The sequence below is a fragment of the Nerophis ophidion genome, linkage group LG18 (genome assembly GCF_033978795.1).
Source record: "Nerophis ophidion isolate RoL-2023_Sa linkage group LG18, RoL_Noph_v1.0, whole genome shotgun sequence".
Classification (NCBI taxonomy): domain Eukaryota; kingdom Metazoa; phylum Chordata; class Actinopteri; order Syngnathiformes; family Syngnathidae; genus Nerophis; species Nerophis ophidion.
Window position 1 is genome coordinate 44,617,831 of NC_084628.1, and position 26,703 is coordinate 44,644,533.

General features: G+C 39.6%; 1 protein-coding gene across 1 annotated transcript in view; it reads left to right on the forward strand.

Annotated features, from left to right (window-relative positions):
• Positions 1 to 26,703, forward strand: part of LOC133537254 (protein jagged-2) — an 89,840-nt gene that overhangs the window by 31,488 nt on the left and 31,649 nt on the right. Inside the window, 1 exon segment of the mRNA XM_061878218.1 lies at positions 21,527 to 21,584. Within this exon segment, the coding sequence (XP_061734202.1) occupies positions 21,527 to 21,584 (58 nt within the window).

Here is a 26,703-nt window from a genome sequence, read left to right on the forward strand (position 1 = left end):
AATTGGATTGAAAGGAGACATTGGCGTGGAAGCATCTTACACAGGTGTGCTCACACCTGATATTCTCCTTGTCGCTGCCATCCTTCCACTTCATCTTTCACCTTCTGCTTCTTCCTCTCTTTGCCCTGAGGTGATGCTGAGCCACATTTTCATTACTGATGTCTCCGCGGATGAGAGAGACTTACATTAAAGCTGTCATGAAGCCCCCCCCCGTCTCCACGGTTACTTGGGTGAGATGGACTTCGACAGGACTCGCCGTAAATATTTCATAACAGCTGGCGGTGATGCACCAGGACATTCTTTGCCTTCATTCGATAATTCGAAGATGTGATCTGTGTAGACTTGTAGTCAACATCAGTCTGATGCAGGGGTCAGCAACCTTTTGGAAAGCAAGAGCTACTTCTTGGGTACTGATTAATGCCAAGGGCTACCAGTTTGATACACACTTCAATAAATTGCCAGAAATAGCCAATTTGCTCAATTTACCTTTAGTAAATATATATATATATATGTGTATATATATATATATGTGTATATATATATATATATATATGTGTGTATATGTGTATATATATATATATATATGTGTGTATATGTATATATATATATATATATATATATATATATATATATATATATATATATATATATAAATGGGTAATTATGTCTGTCATTCCATCGTACATGTTTTTTCCTTTTACGGAAGGTTTTTTTGTAGAGAATAAACGATGAAAAAAAAAACACTTAACTGAACAGTTTAAAAGAGGAGAAAACACGAAAAAAAGGAAAATTAAATTTTGAAACATAGTTTATCTTCAATTTTGACTCTTTAAAATTCAAAGTTCAACCGAAAAAAAGAAGAGGAAAACTAGCTAATTTGAATCTTTTTGAAAAAAAAAAAAAAAGTAACATTAGTAATTTTTCTTGATTAAGATTAATTTTAGAATTTTGATGACATGTTTTAAATAGGTTAAAATCCTATCTGCACTTTGTTAGAATACATAACAAATTGGACCAAGCTATATTTCTAACAAATACGAATCATTATTTCTTCTATATTTTCCAGAACAAAAATTTTAAAATAAATTAAAAATACTTTTAAATAAGATTTAAATTTGATTCTAAAGATTTTCTAGATTTGCCTGAATTTTTCTTTTCGAATTTTAATCATAAGTTTGAAGAAATATTGCACAAATATTCTTTGTCGAAAAAACAGAAGCTAAAATGAAGAATTAAATTAAAATGTATTTATTATTCTTTACATTAAAAAAAAAAAATACTTGAACATTGATTTAAATTCTCAAGAAAGAAGAGGAAGGAATTTAAAAGGTAAAAAGATATATGTGTTTAAAAATCCCAAAATCATTTTTAAGGTTGTATTTTTTATTCTAAAATTGTCTTTCTGAAAGTTATAAGAAGCAAAGTAAAAAACTAAATGAATTTATTTCAACAAGTGAAGACCAAGTCTTTAAAATATTTTCTTGGATTTTCAAATTCTATTTGAGTTTTGTCTCTCTTAGAATTAAAAATGTCGAGCAAAGCGAGACCAGCTTGCTAGTAAATAAATACAATTTAATAAATAGAGGCAGCTCACTGGTAAGTGCTGCTATTTGAGCTATTTTTAGAACAGGCCAGCGGGCGACTCATCTGGTCCTTACGGGCACTGCGTTGGTGACCCCTGCTCTATATTGAATTGTTGGGATTACGGTCCATTGTTAGGGTTTTAATACAGTTTTTTTAAAACTCTAACAATGTTTCAAACCACCAGTGTTGAACTCAAGGCCCAGGAGGCCAGGTCTGGCCCGCCACCTCATTTTATTTGGCCCGTGTAAGCCTGGAAATAATGTGTCACTTCCTCTATTATTGTGTGAATGCTCCAAAGCAACATTCATCAAGTTATTCTTCTTCTTATTATTGTTCTTCTCTAGATTTTGGCGCACTCTACCTTCCACATTTTTCGCCCGATTCAAAGCATTCTAATTTCAAACGGTTCAGCCTATTCAGGAATCGCAGGCTTTCCCTTGATAAATTCTAAAAATTGCCAGATTTTCTCAGAATTCCAGGTTTTCCAGGACATTTTTCCCACTCAAAATGAACTGGCCGTTTTTCAAACTTCCACCATTTCCACATTTTTCAACCTATTCAAACCATTCCACCTTCAACACATTCCACCATTCTGGAAATTCAAATTTCCTTTTTTCCAAGTTCAAAAAAATTCCAGGAATTTTCCAGAATTTCTGCTTTTCCAAAGCTCTATTTCCACCCTTTTTTCTGGCGACGACTCCTTCCACAATTTTCAAGGCACTGTCAAAACATTCCTCCTAATCAGGACAAAAAAAACTGAGTTGTTTTCTGAACTAGGAAAATTCCTGGTTTTCTCGAAATTCCACAAATTCCATAATACTATTTCTAATTTCAACATTTTATTACTCAACATTTTTCCACTGATTTGAAAAAATTCAACACCAACCATTTCAACTCATTCAGACCATTCAAGTTTTTTTTTTTTACCATTTTCCACAAAATTTCCGCTTTTCCCGAAATTCCCAATATATTTTTTAAAATTCCCATTGCAATGAAAAAGAGCTTTCTTCAAACTTGTACAATTCCCACATTTTTCAACCTATTCAAACCATTCCACCTTCAACACATTCCACTGTTCTGGAAACTCAAACTACCCTTTTTCCAAGTTAAAAAAAAAATTCCAGATTTTCACCAACTTCCTCAATACCATTTGCTACCTCAACATTTATTGCTTGATTTAAACAATTCTAACACCAACCAATTCAGCTCATTCAGGACATTCATGCTCCTATTATCATTTTCCAAAAGTCAGACATAATTAGCTGCTTCCCGTAGTTTTTCACGCACACACACACACACACACACACACACACACACACACACACACACACACACACACACACACACACACACACACACACACACACACACACTTCCTAAAAGTGGATGCTTGGGTGTGAAGCATCCAGCAAGGAGACTAGACAAGGTAATATCCTGCAGAAGTGGGGTGGGGGCGGGTGGTGCTTTGGGCCAGACGAGGGCAGTAGGTCTGGGCTGGGAAGGGAAAGGACAGGAAGGGCGGAGGGTGATGAGCTCATAGCGAGGCTCAGGTCCATCCAAGCCCTGCGGAGGGAGGTGGACTTATAAAGCGGCAGGAATTGGGGTCGGCACGGGTGTTGTGGGTGTGGGGTGTTGGCTTGCATGTGGAGAATGTCCAGTCAGTGGCTTCAACTTTACCTGTACTATCCAGCTCAACGAGAAAGGCACATACAGTGGGGCAAAATAGTATTTAGTCAGCCAGCGATTGTGCAAGTTCTCCCACTTCAAATGATGACAGAGATCTGTCATTTTCATCATAGGTACACTTCAACTGTGAGAGACAGAATGTGGGGAAAAAAAATCCAGAAATTTTAAAGAATTTATTTGTAAATGATGGTGGAAAATAAGTACTTGGTCAAGCATTCAAAACTCTCACTGATGGAAGGAGGTTTTGGCTGAAAATCTCAGGATACATGGCCCCATTCATTCTTTCCTTAACACGGATCAATCGTCCTGTCCCCTTAGCAGAAAAACAGCCCCAAAGCATGATGTTTCCACCCCCATGCTTCACAGTAGGTGTGGTGTTCTTGGGATGCAACTCTGTATTCTTCTTCCTCCAAATACGACAAGTTGAGTTTATACCAAAAAGTTCTATTTTGGTTTCATCTGACCACATGACATTCTCCCAATCCTCTGCTGTATCATCCATGTATCCATTTTGGTATAAACTCAACTGGTGGTGTTTGGAGGAAGAAGAATACTGAGTTGCATCCCAAGAACACCATACCTACTGTGAAGCATGGGGGTGGAAATATCATGCTTTGGGGCTGTTTTTCTGCTAAGGGGACAGGACGATTGATCCGTGTTAAGGAAAGAATAAATAGTAGATGTAGATGCCCATATCGGCTGTACAAAAGGACTTTACAAAAGAGAAGTGTGGGATACTTCCCTTGCTGCCTTATTTGTATTTTGACTTTATCAAATGGATTTATATTATTATTCTGTGCAGCCGGGCTCGAGCAATATTTTTGCTTAATCAAGGTCTAATTATACATGTTAAGATGTGCCCTCAATTATTGCCTTTGGGGCCCAATTGTCTTTTATTTCCTAAATGCCAGTTTTCATTATTGAAGGCTGACATGCACAGCTGAAATGCGTCCGTGGTTGATTGTGCCAATTTCTGCGGCGTCTGCCATTGTGAGTTATGTTGGCGAAAAAGTTGACTAAACTTAAGTGTATTTTGCAGAGCAGGCGACGTTTGATCTTTAGTAAACACGCTGTGCAATACCTAAATAGTCCGTGCAAAACGTGAGCTTTGACTACTAAATGAGGCAAAATGCCATGAATAAAAATAAAATAAAATAGCAAAATAAAATTGAATTAAGTTAACCACGCCTCGAGGCAGGAAAAATTCCTCATATTTTGTAATCAAAGTACGCGAGGAATCCTTTCAGCTCTACAGGTGTGACCATTACGTGGATGGCCAGCTAGCGGTGGATGGAGGATGGAGGAGGGTGTGTCAGTCCATCGACAGCCAGGCATAAAAAAAAAAAAAGATCTAAAAATTAGCGCCCATCAATCTTCACCAAGACGTGACTTTGGTCACTTGATTGACATCCACGGCACCCGAGGGTCTTGTGAGAGGACGCCGGCTGCTGCCAGATTTTTAATTTAAGTTTTCCTGAGGGAATTCTCCTGAAGGAATCAATAAAGTACTCTCTATCTATCTAGATCATTATTAAGAAAAAACGACCTTCACAATAAAAGCCCTGATTCATAAATCAATATAAGTGATATAAATGAAAGAGGTAGATCCTCCATTGAAAAGTAGCTGGGCTGCAGAAGAAAGGTGTGCAGACCAGGTTTAGTCCTGGTGGGCTTTGAACTTTGTCAGCTGTACACAAAGTTTCTTCAATCTATTTTTGTCTTTCTCCCTACAAATGTCATGAAGCGGGGACATTGATTTTCTTTTTTCTCTGCTCCTGTAAACAAAGCCGCAATATGACATCAGTTACGTGCTTTTATGCAGGGGTGTCCAAACTTTTTCCACAGAGGTCCGCACATGGAAAAATTAAAGCATGCGGGGGCCATTTTGATATTTTTCATTTTCAAACCATCCATCCAGCCATTTTCTACCGCTTATTCCCTTTTGGGGTCGCGGGGGGCGCTGGCGCCTATCTCAGCTACAATCGGGCGGAAAGCAGGGTACACCCTGGACAAGTGGCCACCTCATCGCAGGGCCAACACAGATAGACAGACAAAAACCATAACAAAAAAAATATGGATTTTAAAAATGTATATTTTACCTTTAGGGGTCCCGGGGACCATAAAGGGTCTCAGTTATTAAAATGTTAAAAATAAGTAACATTTTTATTATTTTTTTTTATTTAACGCGTACTGTATATCTCTATATCAACTTTAAAAAACAAAAAAGTTTTTTTGGCTTTTCTGTCAAAAACGTCTTTGTTTTTAATAGTAAAATTGAAATATGCAGTATTTAGTAATTATAGCTCTAAAAGATCAATAATGCAGGACACCATTGATTTTAATTCTTTATTATTTTTGCGTAATCACGGTGAAAAGATAAATAAAATACTACTAAATATATTTGGGATCTAAAAGGTGCCCCAGTCAGAAAGTGATACATTTTTGTTGGGCTTTTTTTTTAAACTTTCAACACTTAAGTTAAGAGATCAACTTCAGATATATCTGTCGATTTTACATTTTAACTATCATTTTGGTTTTTTTATGCTCTTTTGTCAAAGAAAACTTTGTCTTTTTATGGCAACTGCACAATATATGCAGTATTTACCACATAAAACTTTTGAAAGTGAAATGTTTGAACTAATTGGAGTTTTGAAAAAAATTCATTATAACATGGATTTTTTTGTCATAATTTTTTGTTTTGAACAATAGCAAAAAAAATACAAAATAAATAATTGATTGATTGAAACTTTAATTAGTAGATTGCACAGTACAGTACATATTCCGTACAATTGACCACTAAATCGTAACACCCCAATAAGTTTTTCAACTTCTTCAAGTCGGGGTCCACGTTAATCAATTCATGGTAAATATGGTTTTTACATTGTAAAATAAAGACAAAAAAAAACAGCCTGCATGGCAGCTTTGAGTCAAGATTGCAACTTTTTCTCGTTAGATTTCACTTCATTCCAATATTTTTAATGTCCTTTTTTATTTTTGCAATAGCATTTCCAGAATGTGTGGGGGGGCTGCTAAACAATTAGCTGTGGGCCACAAATGGCCCCCGGGCCGCACTTTGGACATCCCTGCTTTTAAGTGTGTCTGCAGACTCTGATAGTGTATATTAGGGTTGGACATTATACCGAAACCAGTATAGTGTCGCGGTACTAATGAAGCAAAAACGGTACTATACCCAGCTTGAGAGGTACCGGTTCATCATATATTTTTTTAAAGGCATGACATCACGTGGTCGTCATCTCATGACATTGCTGGTTTTAGGAGCCGAGGAGCATGTTGGGCAGCGCACACACACAGAGTACTTACAAGCAGACACAGTGTGTAGACAGAAAAGGGAGAATGGACACATTTTGGTGTAAAAAGTCAAGATAAAGGTGAAGTTATAACACTGAAACACCCTCAGGAAGAGCTGCTTCAAGACATGGCTAGATAGTTTTAGCTACTTCTAAATCACTAATCCTGGTCTCCATGGCGACAAATAAAGTAAGTTTCACTGCAGCATGAGGAATAGCTAAACATGCTTCACTACACACCGTAGGAGGATACAATAGCTCACCGCCGTCACAATGTAAACAAATGCCGTGGGTGGATCTACACCTGACATCCACTGTAATGATACCAAGTACAGGAGCATTTCAGTCGATACTACTATGATTACACAGATTTTTTTTTTACATCACAAATTCTTCTTTCATTTTTTCTAATGTGTATTATGTTCATAAAGTTAGTAAATACGTCCCTGGACACATGAGGACTTTGAATATGACCAATGTATGATCCTCTAACTACTTGGTATCGGATCGATACCTAAATGTGTGGTATCACCCAAAACTAATGTCAAGTATCAAAGAAGAGAAGAATAAGTGATTATTACATTTGAACAGAAGTGTAGATAGAACATGTTAAAAGAGAAAGCAAGCAGATATTAACAGTAAATGAACAAGTAGATTAATAATAATTTTTTACAGCTTGTCCCTCATAATGTGTATAAAATAATAGGTGTATAAATGACACAATATGTTACTGCAGACTAATTAGGAGTCTTTGTTTACTTACTACTAAAAGACAAGTTGTTTTTTGTATGTTTAACATTTTAATTAAGGACAAACTTGCTATAATAAACATATGTTTCATGTACACTAAGATTTTTTTTGTGAAAATAAAGCCAATAATGCATTTTTTTTTTGGTGGTCCCCTTCTTTTTTAGAAAATTATCAAAATACATGTTGGCACCGGTACCAAAATATTGGTATCAAGACAACCCTACTGCCTGCAAATGTCATGAAGCGGGGAAATTGATTTTCTTTTTTCTCTGCTCCCATAAACAACCCCTTTACACCCCCACCCCCACCACCCAAAAAAAAAAAAAATCAGTCAATATGACATTAGTTATGTTACCAGTGTCAGAGCGTGGACTATGGGGTGCTTGTTTTCCTGAGATGCGAGTAAACTTGGACCGGACATGGCGTGAAGGTAATGACATCTTTATTTTGACACTAATAAAAGGAATAAACAAAAGGCGCGCACAAGGGCGGGAGTACAAAACTAGGCTATAAAAACAAAATAACTAGCACAAAGGCAGAACTGTGGACAAAAAAACAAAAGACACTAACTGTGGCATTAATAAACAAAAGTTACTTGTGATGACGTGAGCAGGGCAGCATGGACTATGTAACAAGCAGCGTGAACTAAGCATGAAACCGTAAACATGACATGAAGCAGAGTGATGTCGCCAGAAAGACAACCTGGCAACTGGAAGCTTAAGTAATAGTGACATGATTAGTGACAGGTGTGCAAGTGCAAAACGTGAGACAGGTGCGGACAGGTGAAAACTAATGGGTAGTCATGGAAATAAAACAAACAAGGAAGGTCAAAAACAGGAAACAATGGAGTCTTAAGCAAAACAGAACCTAACTAAACAAAACATGACCACAAGACATGACTGTTATGATCCGCTGCCCGGATCATATTATGTTTAGAATTTTGAGTTTGTGCACTTCTCAGTTTGTTTCCATGGCTACTCATTGTTTTCACCTGCCGCTTGCTCTTGACGTGCAACTGTTTTCTGATTACTGTCTTTATTTAAGCCTGCCTTCTCCGTTCATTCGGCCTTGCTTCCTAATTTGCTACACGCAACAAGTGACGACTTTGGTTCCCGGTTCTGTTTACGCCAGCTTCCATGCTAAGGCCTTTTGTGTTTTCTAGCTCCCATGCTAGCTCTTTGGTTTTGTCTAAGTCTAATTTATTCTAGAATAAATCATATTTTACCTGCACGCTGTGTCCGAAGCCCGACTGCATCCTTGGGAGAACAAAACCCGCATCACCATGCGACCAACGCGTCACAATGACAACCAGTAGCAAACGATTGTGTGTGTGTGTGTGTCTTCATAGAGACTCTCAGAGTAGATAGAGAACATTTTTGTTTTTGTTTTAGCTCAGCCAAGTGGAATTCAATCCTGCACCTTTTCAGTTATTTGACACAAATATGCCCCTAACACACACACACACACACACACACACACACTGACTGTGACTGCATGTTTTAACTGTGAGAAATCCCGCCAGAATACTAATAGCATTGTTACTGCGCTTACTTCCACCACCAGACTTGTCGTTCAGGTGAGGCATCGCCTGTCTAATTTGACACAGGCACGGTTGCTGTCATGACAACTGTGTGTGTATGTGCGTGTGTGTGTGTGTGTGTGTGTGTGTGTGTGTGTGTGTGTGTGGTGTCCACTGTGTTTGCATATGTGTGTGTAAGCGTGTAATTGCCTTGGGCTTCCTCCTGCTGGAGGTGAGAGTTGTCTGGTGCATGAATGCATGAAACCCACATCTGCGTTGTTATCACCATCGTCATACAAAGTTGCACGTAAAACCTTGTTTAAACATTGTTACTCTAATGTCCTTTCCCACCGTCTACACACTCGCATGCATAATTCTCAATTAGTTTCAGCGTTTGCCCATTACGACGCTGCGACTTTGATTAATTAGACGGTTTAGGCCTGGGTTCCCCCCTCCTCCCCCACTGGGCCTGTAAAACGAAGATCGTGCACATAATCACGTTTCTTCAAAAATAAATTAACGTTGTTGCCCTAGGGTAAACTGGGTAACACATGGCACACTGACAAAGCTTAACCTAGTGTTACTATAACAATCTACAAGGTTAATATAGCTGGCTTCTCTTTCTTCCCCTCCATTTTTCTGCTTTGTTTTGTATCTGTAGTTATCATTATGTATATGTATTGTTGCATTTCAACAACTGTATTGTTGATAATAGAGGTCCATAATTGGTATTATCACTGTACATACATACATATACACATACTGTAGATATACATTCACTGTACAAACATACATATACACATACATGTACATATACACACATATACACACACATGTACATATACACACATATACACATACTGTACATATACAAGTACATATCCATACATACATACTCATGCGTATAATCAAGTTTCATCCAACATAAATGAACATGTTGCCCTAGGGTAAACTGGGTAACACATGGCACACTGACAAAGCTTAACCTACTCTTACTATAACAATCTATAAGGTTAATGTAGGTTGCTTCTCTTTCTTCCCCTCCATTTTCTGCTTTATTTTGTATCTGTAGTTATCATTATGTATATGTATTGTTGCATTTGAACAACTGTATTGTTGATAATAGAGGTACATTACTGGTATTGTTCATTATCAATAGTACTATTTATAGTGTTACTATAACTATCTACAAGGTTAATATAGCTGGCTTCTCTTTCTTCCCCTCCATTTTTCTGCTTTATTTTGTATCTGTAGTTATCATTATGTACATGTATTGTTGCATTTCAACAACTGTATTGTTGATAATTGAGGTCCATTCGTCTTCATATGTGGTTTGGATCAGGTTTTTTTCTTTTTAAGACTCCTTCGGTTCCTGTTTGTGCACCTCTGAGTAGGTTGCCATAGCTACTTATTATTTTCACCTGCCGCTTGTTTTCCAAACGCGCACCTGTTTGTAATCACTGACATTATTTAAGCCTGCCTTTTCTTGTCAGTCAGTCTGGCTTCTTTATTTGCGTCACGCGACTGCTACGTAAGTTTTTGCTTGTCTCCTAGCCCAACTTAGTCTGTGCTAAGTTGTGGTCTTAGCTTCTGCTGCGCTCGGCACCTTATCCAGTCGGTCTGTTTTCTGTTTTGTACCTGTTTTGTGTTGTTTTATTATTAAATCAAGGCCTTACCTACGAGTCCTGTCCGGATTAGTCCTTTTGCATCCTGAGAGAACAAACCCCGCATCATCATGCGACCCGATCGTGACAGAATTATTGGTATTGTTCACCATCACTATTTGTATTTTTGTAGTGTGATAATGCTCATAGTCATTTCTTTATTATTATTTATCTAAACTATTTATCTAACTTGTTAAAAGCGTTTGATTGTGAGGCATTAAAAGCCACAAAATGCATCAGGTCCATCAGACCCACAAACGCTGACTGAGTAACAACAATATGAACATTACACAAGGGTTAAAATGCATGAGAATGTTTTATATTTTGAACGTTGTATCTAACACTGTGATTACCAGTGGAATTATTCATTACTTATCGTGTTAAGCAATGTCAGCTAAGATTTATCTGAGAGCCAGATGTGGTCATCAAAGGAGCCACATCTGGCTCCAGAGCCATGGTTCCCTACTCCGGCTTCCTCCCACCTCCAAAGACATGCACCTGGGCATAGGCCCCTCCCACCTCCAAAGACATGCACCTGGGGATAGGTTGATTGGCAACATTAAATTGACTCTAGTGTGTGAATGTGAGTGTGTGTCATGACGTGGGGGTTTACACAACTTACTGCGAGGATTGTTCTCCCAGGATGCAAACGGACTCTTCCAGACCAGGCGTGAAGGTAGGAACATATTTATTTTCTCAAGAAAAACGTGCCGTTCACACGAGAAGCTAACAAACTACAAAAACTTAACGCAGGAAACATAGAAGCTAAACACTTAACATGGACTATGGCATGGAACATACAAGACTTACTGTGGCATGAAAACGAGCAGCATGAACAATGGCATGAAACGATCAAAACAGAGCAGCGTGAACTAAGCATGAAAGGAGCAGCAAGGACTATGGTGTCCGTCACACCCCGCCTCGGGTGAAGGTGATGTGACCTTTGCAAACCGGACTTCAAATAAAGGATGGCAAGGCACGCAGTGGTAACAGTTTACAAACATTTATTGAAAATCCCAAAAAGTGTCAGGAGGTGAACAACAACAGGAAGTCAAAGCACCCACAATCTGTAACAGTAATAAATAAAGATATTAGTATCGTATATTATACATAGTACATTTATATTCTAAATATATTTCAAAGTCGCATGCTAGTGATGGATGCATCGAGCTCATAGAGCAAAACCCTGTGTCGGTGCAGGTGCCGCTTTTAGAAAGTCACGTTTTGGTCACGTGACCTATACGCAATCTGTGTCGAACTGGCACCTGCGCGCCAAACTGTGTTTATAAGGATGTGCATCTGTCAACCAGATGCTGCTGCCAACAGAATCACCACACTTCTGTCGTTGATTATTTGTCAAAATTGTCATTTATCGTCGTCGGAGATCATTTCCGCCGTGTGGGAATATTTTGATCGGGAAAAAAGGTATTTGAGTTCATTTCCTTGTCGTTTCATCCAAAGTTTCCAGTATTGTCCCACCCACACAACCACCCTGTTGGTTGCAGTAAAAAACGGTGACAATCAATCTCTTTGATAGTTCAGTTGGTGGAATGAAGGACCGTAGATGTTCATGCTGAGTTTTGTAGGGCACTTGTTCGAATTCAGCTTGAACCCATTACCTTTTTACCATGAATTGATGAAGGTGGACCCCGACTTCAACAAGTTGAAAAACTTATTGGGGTGTTACCATTTAGTGGTCAATTGTACTGTACTCTGCAATCTATTAATACAAGTTTCAATCAATCAATCAACAGTGCGTATTCAGACCGCATGTAAAAAAAAATAAAAAAAATTCCCAGTCCACAAGTATCCTCATTCACAACACGTTCTCTTAGATTTCCATGTTATGATACATGTTCACATTTATTGACTGTATCTGAAAAAGATAATAATATACATACATTTTTAAATGAAGATATGAAATAATCCTAAATGAAATACAAAGACTTGGTTGATATTATTGTATATACTAGGTCATAGAGTCAGTGTCAGTTGAGTCAGTCCATAGGTTGCCTGTAGTGATGTTTAATGTCCAGCAGATGTCAGTATTTAGTGACACAGTATTGACACAGTATCAATACACTTTTGCAATGTGTCGAAACGCTTCATGACGCCTCATCAAACCATCACTATCGCATGCCTTAAATATGCCCATATATAATTCATCTAAATAAGCATATTAAAAATAATCAAAATGTAAATCATCCATTATATCAAAACACATGTATTCACAATCAAAGGTCAATAATCAAATATGTCAAAACAAGGAATTAAATACCAAAACAGATTTAGCAAAACTCATTTAACCGGTTACAACACAACATATTCTCATCATCCAAATTATCACCTCAGTAGTTGTTTAATGCATGTAGAGCGAAACTCTTGCTCAGGACAGAAGCTCCTCTGGCAGTGACAGACAGCAGACTGCAGAAAAATGGCATTTCCCCACTTAAATAACCCATAGCCTCGTCCACTATCTGGGGCAAATTTGACAGGGAAAATTGGGTAAACAGTCATTTTGTAATTCACATGGTACTTTTGCATTTTTAAAGCAGTCATTTATGTACACAGTGTATTCAGGTTTAGACAACACAACTTTCAAATGTCCCTCAGCAACATCCAGCTCCTGAAAATATTGGTTTGGCCCAAATTAGGCCTAATTACTCAAAGCAGGTGTGCTCACCTACATAAAGTCCTCTTTTAGCCAGACATTCAGAGTCGTGGTGAGTGACAGCTTACAATTTGTTTTGTTGAGTATGCTTTCCACTGACTAAAAAAAATGCTTCTCACTAACGATTGAATGTTTGTAGTTCGTCCATGTTGAGCTTCTTAACAAATGTGCACGCTTTGAGAGGAAGCCAAAGGTCAAACAGTGAGAGTGTGGGGTCAAACTGTCACAGTGTCGTATGAAAACTAGCAATGTCGCCAGGACGACTAACTGGCAAAACAGGCTTAAGTAATAGTCTCTGATTAGAGCAGGTGCGTGATCCGAACACATGAGGCAGGTGGAACTATTGAGTCGTCATGGAAACTAAAACAAACAAGAGTGCACAAAAAAAGGAACGAATGGAGTCCAAAACTAACAGAACATAACTACCGTATTTCCTTGAATTGCCGCCGGGTATTTATTATGCGCCTGCCTAGAATTACTGCCGCGTCAAACTCGTTTCGCAAAATAATTAGCACATGCTTAGCATTACCGCCGGTTCAGGATTAACGCCGGGTCAAACTCGTTTCGCAAAATAATTAGAATATGCCTAGAATTTCCACCGGGTCAAACTCGTCACGTCACGAGTGACACTTCACCTGTCATCGTTTTCAAAATGGAGGAGGCTGATTTCAATCATTTGAAATCGCATAAAGGGAAGAAGATTAAGAGCTATTCAGTAGGATTTAAGGTCCAAGCTATTGAATATGCTAAAAAGAACAGTGAGCAGCTATGTTTTATTAATATACCGTAGCTGCGTGTGTCAAAATATGAGTCATTAAATGACTCCCGCCTCCTGGTGGTAGAGGGCGCTAGTGATCCTTCTTGCGACTACTCGGCTGCAGAAGAAGTGACAACAAGCAGCAAGAGTGAGCAGCGATCCTTTATTTTTTCCTCTCACTTCCACTTTTAACATGGAGGATTACATATCTAAAATAGAACAGTTTTCTAAACTGGACTTTCAATCATAGCGGGAGGTAATTAAGGAAGATCTCCATCGAGACAGAGACTTTTAAAACTGAAGAAAGATAAGGAAGACTTCTATAAACAAGTTATCGATACTTTTGATCAGAAGGAGCTGCGCATGGACTTCATTTATAAGTAAAGGTAAGACCATAATAAAGTTTTTTTTATTAAATGTGCTTTTCATGATGGTATCCTTACATCACACTCAAATTTATAAGCGCAGGCCTAAATTTACTGTATGCCTTTGGTAAGCACCGGAGTGAGAAGAGGTTTTAAATTGATTAGCGCCCTGGCGGCAATTCAAGGAAATACGGTAAACAAAACATGATCTAGACCACAGATCACGACAGTGTGATTGTTGTCTATCTGTGATGAGGTGGCGACGGCACGCATGCAGCCGGGGTAGGCTCCAGCCGCACCCCGCAACCCCTGAAAATGGAGGGATGGATTTCAGTTCACAAAGAAAGCCATGTTTGGATGAGCTCGGTGTGGAGGAACCAACCTAAGAAACACTTTCAGAATGTGTGGTAGAACAGCGTCTCAGTCATTACTTCTGTGCTGTCACCTTGTTTGGTGTGCATCAGTCCTGCCAGCCAGTCCTGCCAGCCAGTCCTGCCAGCGTCCACCTAGTGTTTGGTGTGCATCAGTCCTGCCAGCCAGTCATGACCACCTAGTGTTTGGTGTGCATCAGTCCTGCCAGCGTCCACCTAGTGTTTGGTGTGCATCAGTCCTGCCAGCCAGTCATGACCACCTAGTGTTTGGTGTGCATCAGTCCTGCCAGCGTCCACCTAGTGTCATGACCACCTACTGTTTGGTGTGCATCAGTCCTGCCAGCGTCCACCTAGTGTTTGGTGTGCATCAGTCCTGCCAGCCAGTCATGACCACCTAGTGTTTGGTGTGCATCAGTCCTGCCAGCGTCCACCTAGTGTTTGGTGTGCATCAGTCCTGCCAGCCAGTCATGACCACCTAGTGTTTGGTGTGCATCAGTCCTGCCAGCGTCCACCTAGTGTCATGACCACCTACTGTTTGGTGTGCATCAGTCCTGCCAGCGTCCACCTAGTGTTTGGTGTGCATCAGTCCTGCCAGCCAGTCATGACCACCTAGTGTTTGGTGTGCATCAGTCCTGCCAGCCAGTCATGACCACCTAGTGTTTGGTGTGCATCAGTCCTGCCAGCGTCCACCTAGTGTTTGGTGTGCATCAGTCCTGCCAGCCAGTCATGCCAGCGTCCACCTAGTGTTTGGTGTGCATCAGTCCTGCCAGCCAGTCATGCCAGCGTCCACCTAGTGTTTGGTGTGCATCAGTCCTGCCAGCGAGTCATGGCAGCGTCCACCTAGTGTTTGGTGTGCATCAGTCCTGCCAGCGTCCACCTAGTGTTTGGTGTGCATCAGTCCTGCCAGCGAGTCATGGCAGCATCCACCTAGTGTTTGGTGTGCATCAGTCCTGCCAGCGTCCACCTAGTGTTTGGTGTGCCATCAGTCCTGCCAGCCAGTCATGACCACCTAGTGTTTGGTGTGCATCAGTCCTGCCAGTCATGACCACCTAGTGTTAGTTGTGCATCAGTCCTGCCAGCCAGTCATGACCACCTAGTGTTTGGTGTGCATCAGTCATGCCAGCGTCCAATTAGTGTTTGGTGTGCATCAGTCCTGCCAGCCAGTCATGCCAGCGTCCACCTAGTGTTTGGTGTGCATCAGTCCTGCTAGCCAGTCATGACTACCTAGTGTTTGGTGTGCATCAGTCCTGCCAGCCAGTCATGCCAGCGTCCACCTAGTGTTTGGTGTGCATCAGTCCTGCCAGCGTCCACCTAGTGTTTGGTGTGTATGAGTCCTGCCAGCCAGTCATGACCACCTAAATGTGCATGCATGAGTGTGTGAGCTCAGAAGGGAAATTCCTCTCTCAGGGTTGGGAGTTTTTCCTGTCCAAGAGCCGTGTTTGTACAGCCCGGCTTTGTCGGGATATCCTCCTGGACCGGCCCATGTCTGGGCGACATGCATGGGGGGCACCAGTGGGCGGGGGCATGCTTCATGCTGGGAATGGGAGACAATCAGTGAACGTGAGCTTTAGGAGGATTTCTTCTCATTAAATGTGAATTTGCCATCATAGATGTCCTGGCAGTGTTTTTATTGAGAGGACTTTTTTTGGAGCTTGGCCACCATTAAGAGGAGCAAACAGCCTGAAGGAAGAAGCCGTTCCTAATTGTCTGGTTTTTGATGTCTTGATTTTCTTGTCTCTGTTTGGAAGTCTGTCTAGCCTTGATGGGCTGAGACTGTCAGAGGTCAGTATCTACAGTCCTGGTCAAAAGTGTACATACACTTGTAAAGAACATCAGGTCATGGCTGTCTTGACTTTCCAATCATTGTCATGATCCTCGGTCCGGATCATGTTTTTGTGTGTTCTGTTTTGGACTCCATTAGTTCCTGTTTTTTGTGAACCCTTGTTTGTTTTAGTTGGCATGGTTACTCATTGTGTTCACCTGTCTCTGATTAGTGCTCGCCCGCTCACCTGCTTCCCGAGCACTAATCAGAGGCGTCATATTTAAGCTTGTCTTTGCCAGTCAGTCGGTCTGGAGGCATTGTTCGTTTCATGCTCTTTTCTTGACACAGTAAGTCTTGCTTATTTCATGCGATTACATAGTCAATGCTAGTTTTTCATGCCATAGTTCATGCTGCTCGTTTTTCATGCCAAGTAAGTTTTGTTTATTCATGCCACAGTTTAGTTAGTTTTGTTTCTTGTCCATAGTTCTGTCTAAGTTATGCTTTTGCCTTGTGCGCCTTTTTGTTGGTTCCTATTTTGATAGTGATTAATTAAAAATCTTCCTACATTCACGCCTGGTTAAGAGTAGTTTGTTTGCATCCCGGGAGAACAAACCCCGCAGCTAGCTGCGTAAACACCCACGTTATGACGACAGGTACACCACAGGATATATTTAGTGTTTTAAACATGTTTGCCTAGCTTCACGTATTGTTTCCTGTTGGTCAAGTAACTTCTAATCCAGTTTAAGACCAACCCTCTGATGCCATACCGTTCTAGTTTTTTTTAATAAAAATATTGTGATTATTGAACAAATGCTTTAGTTAGATCCATCAATAATGCTGGCTCACATTTTTTACTATCTATTGCATTGGTCATTTCTTGGTATTGAACTTGACATTGTGTGTCCCCCTTTCAGCAGTGAAAAATGGTACATTCCTGTTGTTTTACATCATGCTCATGAACCCAGGAAGAGTCTTGTCTACTTCTGGATGTCCAAACAAACATAAAGATGGTTCCTAATGATTTCCCCCCAGCCCCCACATATTTGCCATGATGTCATTTCCCACTTGTCGTTGGGGACGGCGTGGCGCAGTGGGAGAGTGGCCGTGCGCAACCCGAGCGTCCCTGGTTCAATTCCCACCTAGTACCAACCTCGTCACGTCCGTTGTGTCCTGAGCAAGACACTTCACCCTTGCTCCTGATGGGTGCTGGTTGGCGCCTTGCATGGCAGCTCCCTCCATCAGTGTGTGAATGTGTGTTTGAATGGGTAAATGTGGAAGTAGTGTCAAAGCGCTTTGAGTACCTTGAAGGTAGAAAAGCGCTATATAAGTACAACCCATTTATCATTTATTTATTTATTTGTCGTTGCTTTGACAACACAATTATGGATGCGATGTGAGAAAGGAGAGAAGCTGTCACTCCATCACCAGCAGGCCAGCCTCACCTTTGTTGACACTTTTCACTTCCTATGGTGGCTTTTTGCCTGCTGTAATGGCGGCCTGGCGTCACAGACTAACTCGCTGCTTGTCTGTTTTGGAAAAAGGTTGTCAGGAAGCGCTCGCGGTTACTTTCTTCTCTTATCAGCTCTTGTGGGGAGTTGACCTCGGTGGGCCGTGTTTAGCGTGACCTCTGCAGGGTTCCAGACTTGGCAAAAATAATAAAAATGTTGTCATCCTGTATCGATGACATCACGACCACATACAGTCGCGGTCAAAAGTGATGTAGTGATTGGAGCACGTACTTGTTGCTCACAAGAAACAGTCATGAAGTTTGCTTCTTTTATGAATTTATTATGGCTGTACACCAGGGGTCTCAGACATGCGGCCCGCGGGCCAATTGCAGCCCGCAAGACATTAATTCGCGGCCCCCACCTTGATATGAAAGTTTAATGTTAGTGCGGCCCGCAAGTTTTATATAAAAGGCGCTTGACAGCGTTGTGGGCGGGGTTGAAGGAATCTACCAATCACGGTGTGGTATGTGGCTCTCGAGGGCCGACCATTGAGGGCTTTTCCGCTAGACCCGCACGCGCTCTTAATCCCTTCCTCCCTCGCCCATCTGCTCGCTCTTTCTCTCCCGCCACTGTAAACAGTCCGGGCCGGGGAGACGAGCGGCCCGGTAGCTTCCGAAGCACTCCGCCGAAGGGCCGAGCGACAATACAAAACCGTGGTGCACTGGACCCCAGCACTGATACTCTGACAGAGAGTCGCTGGACGAATCGGACGTGTAACACGTTAGTCGTGATGTTAGCTCGTTCGGGGCTAATTGTGCTACCATAACTGTAAACTCCACCCCCTCCTGTTGGCTCCAGACAGACGATTTTTGTTATTTGGGTCCCAAATGGCTCTTTTAACGTTCTGGGTGGCCTACTCCTGCGTTCGTGGAAAAGGGGCAAATGAGTGAAAGCGACAGAAACGTTGCTATGGAGACGTGGGTTTTCTTACGGGCCGGGCTGCAGTCGCACCGCGACACCTGTCCGTCAGTAAAGACAGTCCCCGATAACCTGGCCTAATTCAAACTGTTATTTTTGTTTTTATTTTTTTATTGTTCAATTTGCATTGCCTCACATTACTTAATTCTCATTTTGTTCATTTACATTTTGATTTTATTTTGTGTCGAAAATAAAAATAAAGACATTTAAATTTTTTTATTTTTTAAAATATTTTCTTGCGGCCCAGCCTCACCCAGACTCTGCATCCAGTGGCCCCCAGGTTAATTGAGTTTGGGACTCCCGCTCTACATGATAGTGACATAATCGATAGCTGCAGTCCTACCCTCAGAGGAATTCAATCCTAAAATCTGACCACACACCGGCCACTATTTACATAATTATGCTCATTTTTCTTTTGTATTTCTAAAATGAACTGATTGGACCTTGAGCCTTTAAATGACATCATTATTTTGAATCTAGCCTTTTTTTTTTTTCTTAGAGCCTACTCTTTCTCTGCTCATAGACGAATAATTGACTTAAATTGCATCTTTTAAATCTGCACGCGGTTTTCCTGCAGCCTTTTTTTTCTTGAGAAGTAAACAATTCATTTTAAAAAGGTGCATCTGCCAGCTGTCTTCTCTTTGCTCACCCTAATGAACTGCTGCCCTGCATGTCTCATTAGTGTGTGTGTGTGTGTGTGTGTGTGTGTGTGTGTGTGTTAGAATAATTATGTGCAAGTTATCACACAACTCTTATGCTTAAAGGCCGTTGCTATAGTTATTATCAATTGTGCTGAAGTTGTACTTTTCTATCTGTGCAAAGGGACAACTTGCAAATCCAAGATTGCGAGTCGTCTCGTACCAGTGTTTGTATCCAGAACATCGAGTACCGTGGTGCAGACAAAGCAGAGACAGGGCGATATCACGGGTGTCAGCCCATTTCCATTTCATGAATAATCATATATTGTGTCGAACTGGGGCTGCTGAAATTACCCCCCCTTCCCTCAGAAGCAGCCTCAATGATGTAACCAGGGACCTCCCAAATAAATAGAGGAGCATGTGGGACTGTTACCTTAGAGCAGTGTTTTAAAACCACTGTGCCGTGGGATATTATCTAATTTCACCTATTTTGGGTTAAAAATTGTTTTTGCAAACCACTAATTATAGTCTGCAAAGTATGTTTTATTGTTGATGTGTAGAGCTCGGCAGAGTAACCGTGTAATACTCTTCCATATCAGTAGGTGGCAGCAGGTAGCTAATGGCTTTGTTGATGTTGGAAATAGCGTAAGGCAGCGTGAAGGTAAAAATGTGTCTAATGCTTAAACCAAAAATATACAAAAGGTGAGTGCCCCTAAGAAAAGGCATTGAAGCTTACGGAAGGCTATGCAGAATGAGACGAAAACTGAACTGGCTACAAAGTAAACAAAAACAGAATGCTGGACGACAGCAAAGACAATGTACATTTGAAGATGACATGACAATCAACAAAGAAGGATAAAAACAACTGAAATATTCTTGATTGCTAAAACAAAGTAGATGCGGGAAATATCACTCAAAGGAAGACATGAAACTGCTACAGGAAAATACCATAAAAAGAGAAAAAGCCACCAAAATAGGAGTGCAAGACAAGAAGTAAAAGACTACACACAGGAAAAGAGCAAAAAAGTGCAAATAAGTCAGGGTGTGATGTGACAGGTGGTGACAGTACACCTACTTTGAGACAAGAGCTATAGTCATGCATGCTTGCTTATGCTTTAAAGTCATATCCAACAATTGCCACAACCACTTTTTACTGTCAACTGAGTTTGTTTTTAAATGATTTCTCCTGGTGGTGTGCCTCTGCATTTTTTAAACGTAAAAAATGTGCCTTGGCTCAAAAAAGGTTGAAAAACACTGCCTTAGAGCGTAGGTTGGTTCTGTAACTTAAGAGTACAGCCCACTCTCTCCTCAGTCAGCTAAATTGAACTGCCGTCTCTGCATGATTCCTTGCTTCTTGTCTGTTTAATAGATGTCATCAGTGTTTGTTGAACCTGTGTGTCTCTCTGTGTGTTTGTGTGTGTGTGTGTGTGTGTGTGTGTGTGTGTGTGTGTCTTATCGCCTCTCTTTTCAATAGTCACTAATCTTTTGACTCTTTTGTATCGCCCCCTGATTGTTTTGCGTCCTGTCTGACCTCGTTTGTTCACACATCTGAACATGCGACTAAGAACGGAGGTCCGTCCAAACAAATGATTTCATCTTATCTTCCGAGTGTTTTTCCCTCCCCACCTTCATCAGACTTATTTGTTAGCACATTATTAGGTCCACGCCGACTCGCACAATGTCACCCGTACATCACTGCAGTTCTTTAGGCTACAACCCTGCCATGCCAGCACGGTCAATAGTCATGATAAGACATGATGTGTGGAGGAGAGGAGTAGTGTGCATGTGGAGGTATGTCCTGCCATGAATGTATTCATCAGAAGAAAGAGTGCATGCCCTCCTCTCTCTTATCTCTAAGGTGGTGTATGTTATTGCACCGTGTACATCTGCTTATCCCTGCATAAGCCTTTGAATTTTAATTGCTTTCATACAACCAAAAAAAGACTTGATTTATTTGAAAGTGACCTTGGAAATCTGGAGAATTTTTGCATTTATTTTTGAATCTTGTTTCTCTGTTGTCCACAGAAGTCCTTCTCTCTGGTGCTGGAGGCCTTGGACCGTGACAACGACACATCGCAATCAGGTGCAGTACACAAGTGCATGATGCTGTGTGTCCAGCGGAACTATTCCGGTGGCAGAACTGGTGCAGTGGTACTTTCAATCAGGAGTGTTCTGACTGTATGGAAGTAAGAGATGTGTCCCGACTAAGTTGCAAGGTTACAAACTTTATTTCATGCAGCAAGTGTCACAATGAAACCGAAAAAAATCCAGTCAAAGCATCTGGTCTTAATCGCGAGCATTAATTTAAAGCTAGAGATGGACGTAACGTATTTTCCGGACCATAGGGCGCACCGGATTATAAGGCGCACTGTCCGTCCTGCATTGCGGGAGAACAAACCTCCACCCGAGCCACCACACCTGACAGAATGAAGCCACACCGACTCTGGCGAGCAACGTGAATAAATAGCTCTCTGATTAGTGCTCAACAGCAGGTGAACGTGCAGAGCACTAATCAGAGGCAGGTGAAACCAATTAGCACCCGTAGTAACCAAAACAAACACCCAAAATGCACAAAACTGGAACTAAGGGAGTTTAAATAGCTGAATAGCTCGGTTAGTAGAGTGTCCGTGCCAGCAACTTGAGAGTTGCAGGTTCGATTCCCGCTTGTGCCATCCTAGTTACTGCCGTTGTGTCTTTGGGCAAGACACTTTACCCACCTGCTCCCAGTGCCACCCACACTGGTTTAAATGTAACTTAGATATTGGGTGTCACTATGTAAAGTGCTTTGAGTCACTTGACAAAAGCGCTATATAAATATACTGTAATTCACTTCACTTCACTAAAACTAACAGAACATAACCAAACAAAACATGATCCGGACCACAGATCATGACAAACATGGCAACAATAGTAATAGACAACATAGCAATAATAGTAATAGACAACATAGCAATAATAGTAATAGACAACATAGCAATAATAGTAATAGACAACATAGCAATAATAATAATAGACAACATAGCAATAATAGTAATAGACAACATAGCAATAATAGTAATAGACAACATGGCAATAATATTAATAGACAACATAGCAACAATAGTAATAGACAAGCAATAATAGTAATAGACAACATGGCAATAATATTAATAGACAACATAGCAACAATAGTAATAGACAACATAGCAACAATAGTAATAGACAATATAGCAATAATAGTAATAGACAATATAGCAATAATAGTAATAGACAACAAAGCAATAATAGTAATAGACAACATAGCAATAATAGTAATAGACAACATAGCATTAATAGTAATAGACAACATAGCAATAATAGTAATAGACAACATAGCAATAATAGTAATAGACAACAAAGCAACAATAGTAAGGACATGTTAACACTTTGAGACAAAGTATTTGGTAATTCTAATACCAAATTAAAACATGTTTGAGGACTTTAACACACTTAAAAATGGAGCACATCTTGCAAGAGACCTGTACATGTATTCATCATGACAAGGTGCATGAAAATAATCAAATACTAGTCTGCAGGTCGTCTGCCATTTCTGGTTTTCACATTCAATTCTCTGCATTCAACCCATCCCCCTTCATCTCCTCCTGGGAGGTGAGGGGCCTGGGAATCATTTTTGGTGATTTAACCCCCAACTCCAAGCCTAGATGCTGAGTCCCAAGCAGGGAGGCAATGGCTCCCATTTTTATAGTCTTTGTTATGACTCGGCTGGGGTTTGAACTCACAACCTACCCATGTCAGGGCGGACACTCTAACCACTAGGCCACTGAGCGGCTGATGTACTATAATACTCATTTTAATGTGTGCCAGGATGTCCTCCTCCTCCCCCATGTCTCTAATCACACAAGGTTAGAAGGTTGATTTGATTTTTTATTTTTAAAGAAGACTTTCATTTCCGGCTGCTTGTTTCTCTCCTTAATCAGGAAAAGCCGAGCTGCCGGCTGTATGTAAAGTGCACCACACGGGTGCTTCCTCATCCCTCTCCAGACTTACTTGTCATCATCAAACGTCCTCCATGTCATTTTGCCATGTGATGGATCCAGTTAGTCTTCACCCCCTAAAAAAGAAGATAGTAGAGATAATGAGGATGAGGGACAGGAGAATGTTTCCAGCTCTCCTTCTTTCTGTCCTGCACTGCTGAGCTTACTTCTTCTTATCATTATCATCCACCTGGGCTCCTGACAGCTTCTGCCCTAAAGACCTTCCCAGTATATATATATTATATATTCATATATATATAGTATATAAAGCAGATATTGCCAGAAAGGACCATCAGCACTACCAATCAGAGCGGATTACTGCCTGCACCCCTCAAACTGTCCTTGACTATAGTGGTACAAAAAAAAAAAAAAACCCATTAAGTTCTTTGAGAACAGAATGACCTCCCTCAGTTTTGTTTGAATAGAAATAACGAAGGTCTTTTCAAAGATGGCTCCTCTTCAGCTTTCCATTACTTGGGATTTAACAGCCGGCATAAAATGCGATGTTACAAACGTGCCGGATGGTGGATGTAAAGTACACCAGCTATTTTTTATTTATTTCCACTGATTTGTGTGGAAATGTAAATCCTTTTGGACATCATAAAACCTATATTAATATAGAGCGGGGGTCTAAAACCTGTGGACTCCTTGGAGCTTTTTCCGAAATGTATTAAAATGGAAAAAAGATGGGGGGGAAATAAAATGTTGTAATGGCACAAGCCTCCCTAATTGTTAAAAACTCCACTGTTTGTAATAAACATGATTCTCTGATGAGAGGATTTGGCCTGCGCCGTTTTGTCCTACTCAATATGTCGGTCCTTGAACTCACCGTAGTTTGTTTACACATACGACATTCTTTAACGATGCCACTCCTTTGTCTCACTTTGTCCACCAAACTTTTTGTGCTGTATGTGAATGCACAGAGGTGAACTTAGCTGATGTTATTGACTTAATCAAGCATATTTGGTCAGTGCATGACTGCAAGCTATTCGATGCTAACATGCTATATAGGCTAGCTGTATGTACATATTGCATCATTAGGCCTCGTTTGTAGCTTTATTTAAATTCCTTGACTTACGTCCTCTGTGTATTTACTTTATTTTTGCATGGCTCATGACACAATATAATAACATTAATAATAATAATAGATTTTATTTGTAAACAAACAATCTCAAAGTGCTACAGTGTATAAAAATAATAATAAAGATGATAAAAATTAAAAACAATTAAAATTAGAACAGCCTAATAGCTAGAACTAGTATGCATCTATCTATAAAAAGGCTTATCTGTATGTAATATTGGCTGCATTTCTGATAGTTGTTTGTGTGCCATGTTGTTCCAGACCACAGCAAACGTTGCCTATCTTGCCCAAAGATTGTAATAAAACCATTAGGAGAAGACAGTCTCTCATTTCCTTTAACTTGGACACACACATCTATACCTTTTGGCCATTCTGAGACAGTAATTTAGAGTTGTGTCACCCCCTGAGAAGTCTGCGTTTTACTAATGTTTTTCAATGTTGTAAAAATGTGTAGAATATGTAACGAATATTTGGGTCAGCCTGCGACACATAGTCATTTTAATAGTAGGCTAATATACTGTAGCTAATATAGACACTTACATCATGTGTTGTCTTCATTATAACACTTATATAACACTTTTAAAGTAATTTTGATAGTAGGCCAATATATACACTTACATCATGTGTTGCCTTCATTATAACACTTTTATAAGACTTTTAAAGTCATTTTGATAGTAGGCTAATATAGACACTTACATCTTGTGTTGCCTTCATTATAACACTTTTATAAGACTTTTAAAGTCATTTTGATAGTAGGCTAATATAGACACTTACATCATGTGTTGTCTTCATTATAACACTTATATAAGACTTTTAAAGTCATTTTGATAGTAGGCTAATATAGACACTTACATCATGTGTTGTCTTCATTATAACACTTATATAAGACTTTTAAAGTCATTTTGATAGTAGGCTAATATAGACACTTACATCATGTGTTGCCTTCATTATAACACTTATATAAGACTTTTAAAGTCATTTTGATAGTAGGCTAATATAGACACTTACATCATGTGTTGCCTTCATTATAACACTTATATAAGACTTTTAAAGTCATTTTGATAGTAGGCTAATATAGACACTTACATCTTGTGTTGCCTTCATTATAACACTTTTATAAGACTTTTAAAGTCATTTTGATAGTAGGCTAATATAGACACTTACATCATGTGTTGTCTTCATTATAACACTTATATAAGACTTTTAAAGTCATTTTGATAGTAGGCTAATATAGACACTTACATCATGTGTTGTCTTCATTATAACACTTATATAAGACTTTTAAAGTCATTTTGATAGTAGGCTAATATAGACACTTACATCATGTGTTGCCTTCATTATAACACTTATATAAGACTTTTAAAGTCATTTTGATAATAGGCTAATATAGACACTTACATCATGTGTTGCCTTCATTATAACACTTATATAACACTTTTAAAGTCATTTTGATAGTAGGCTAATAGACACTTACATCATGTGTTGCCTTCATTATAACACTTTTATAAGACTTTTAAAGTCATTTTGATAGTAGGCTAATATAGACACTTACATCTTGTGTTGCCTTCATTATAACACTTTTATAAGACTTTTAAAGTCATTTTGATAGTAGGCTAATATAGACACTTACATCATGTGTTGTCTTCATTATAACACTTATATAAGACTTTTAAAGTAAATTTGATAGTAGGCTAATATAGACACTTACATCATGTGTTGTCTTCATTATAACACTTATATAAGACTTTTAAAGTCATTTTGATAGTAGGCTAATATAGACACATCATGTGTTGTCTTCATTATAACACTTATAATAGACTTTTAAAGTCATTTTGATAGTAGGCTAATATAGAGACTTACATCATGTGTTGCCTTCATTATAACACTTATATAAGACTTTTAAAGTCATTTTCATAGTAGGCTAATATAGACACTTACATCATGTGTTGTCTTCATTATAACACTTATATAAGACTTTTAAAGTCATTTTGATAGTAGGCTAATATAGACACATCATGTGTTGTCTTCATTATAACACTTATATAAGACTTTTAAAGTCATTTTGATAGTAGGCCAATATAGACACTTACATCATGTGTTGCCTTCAT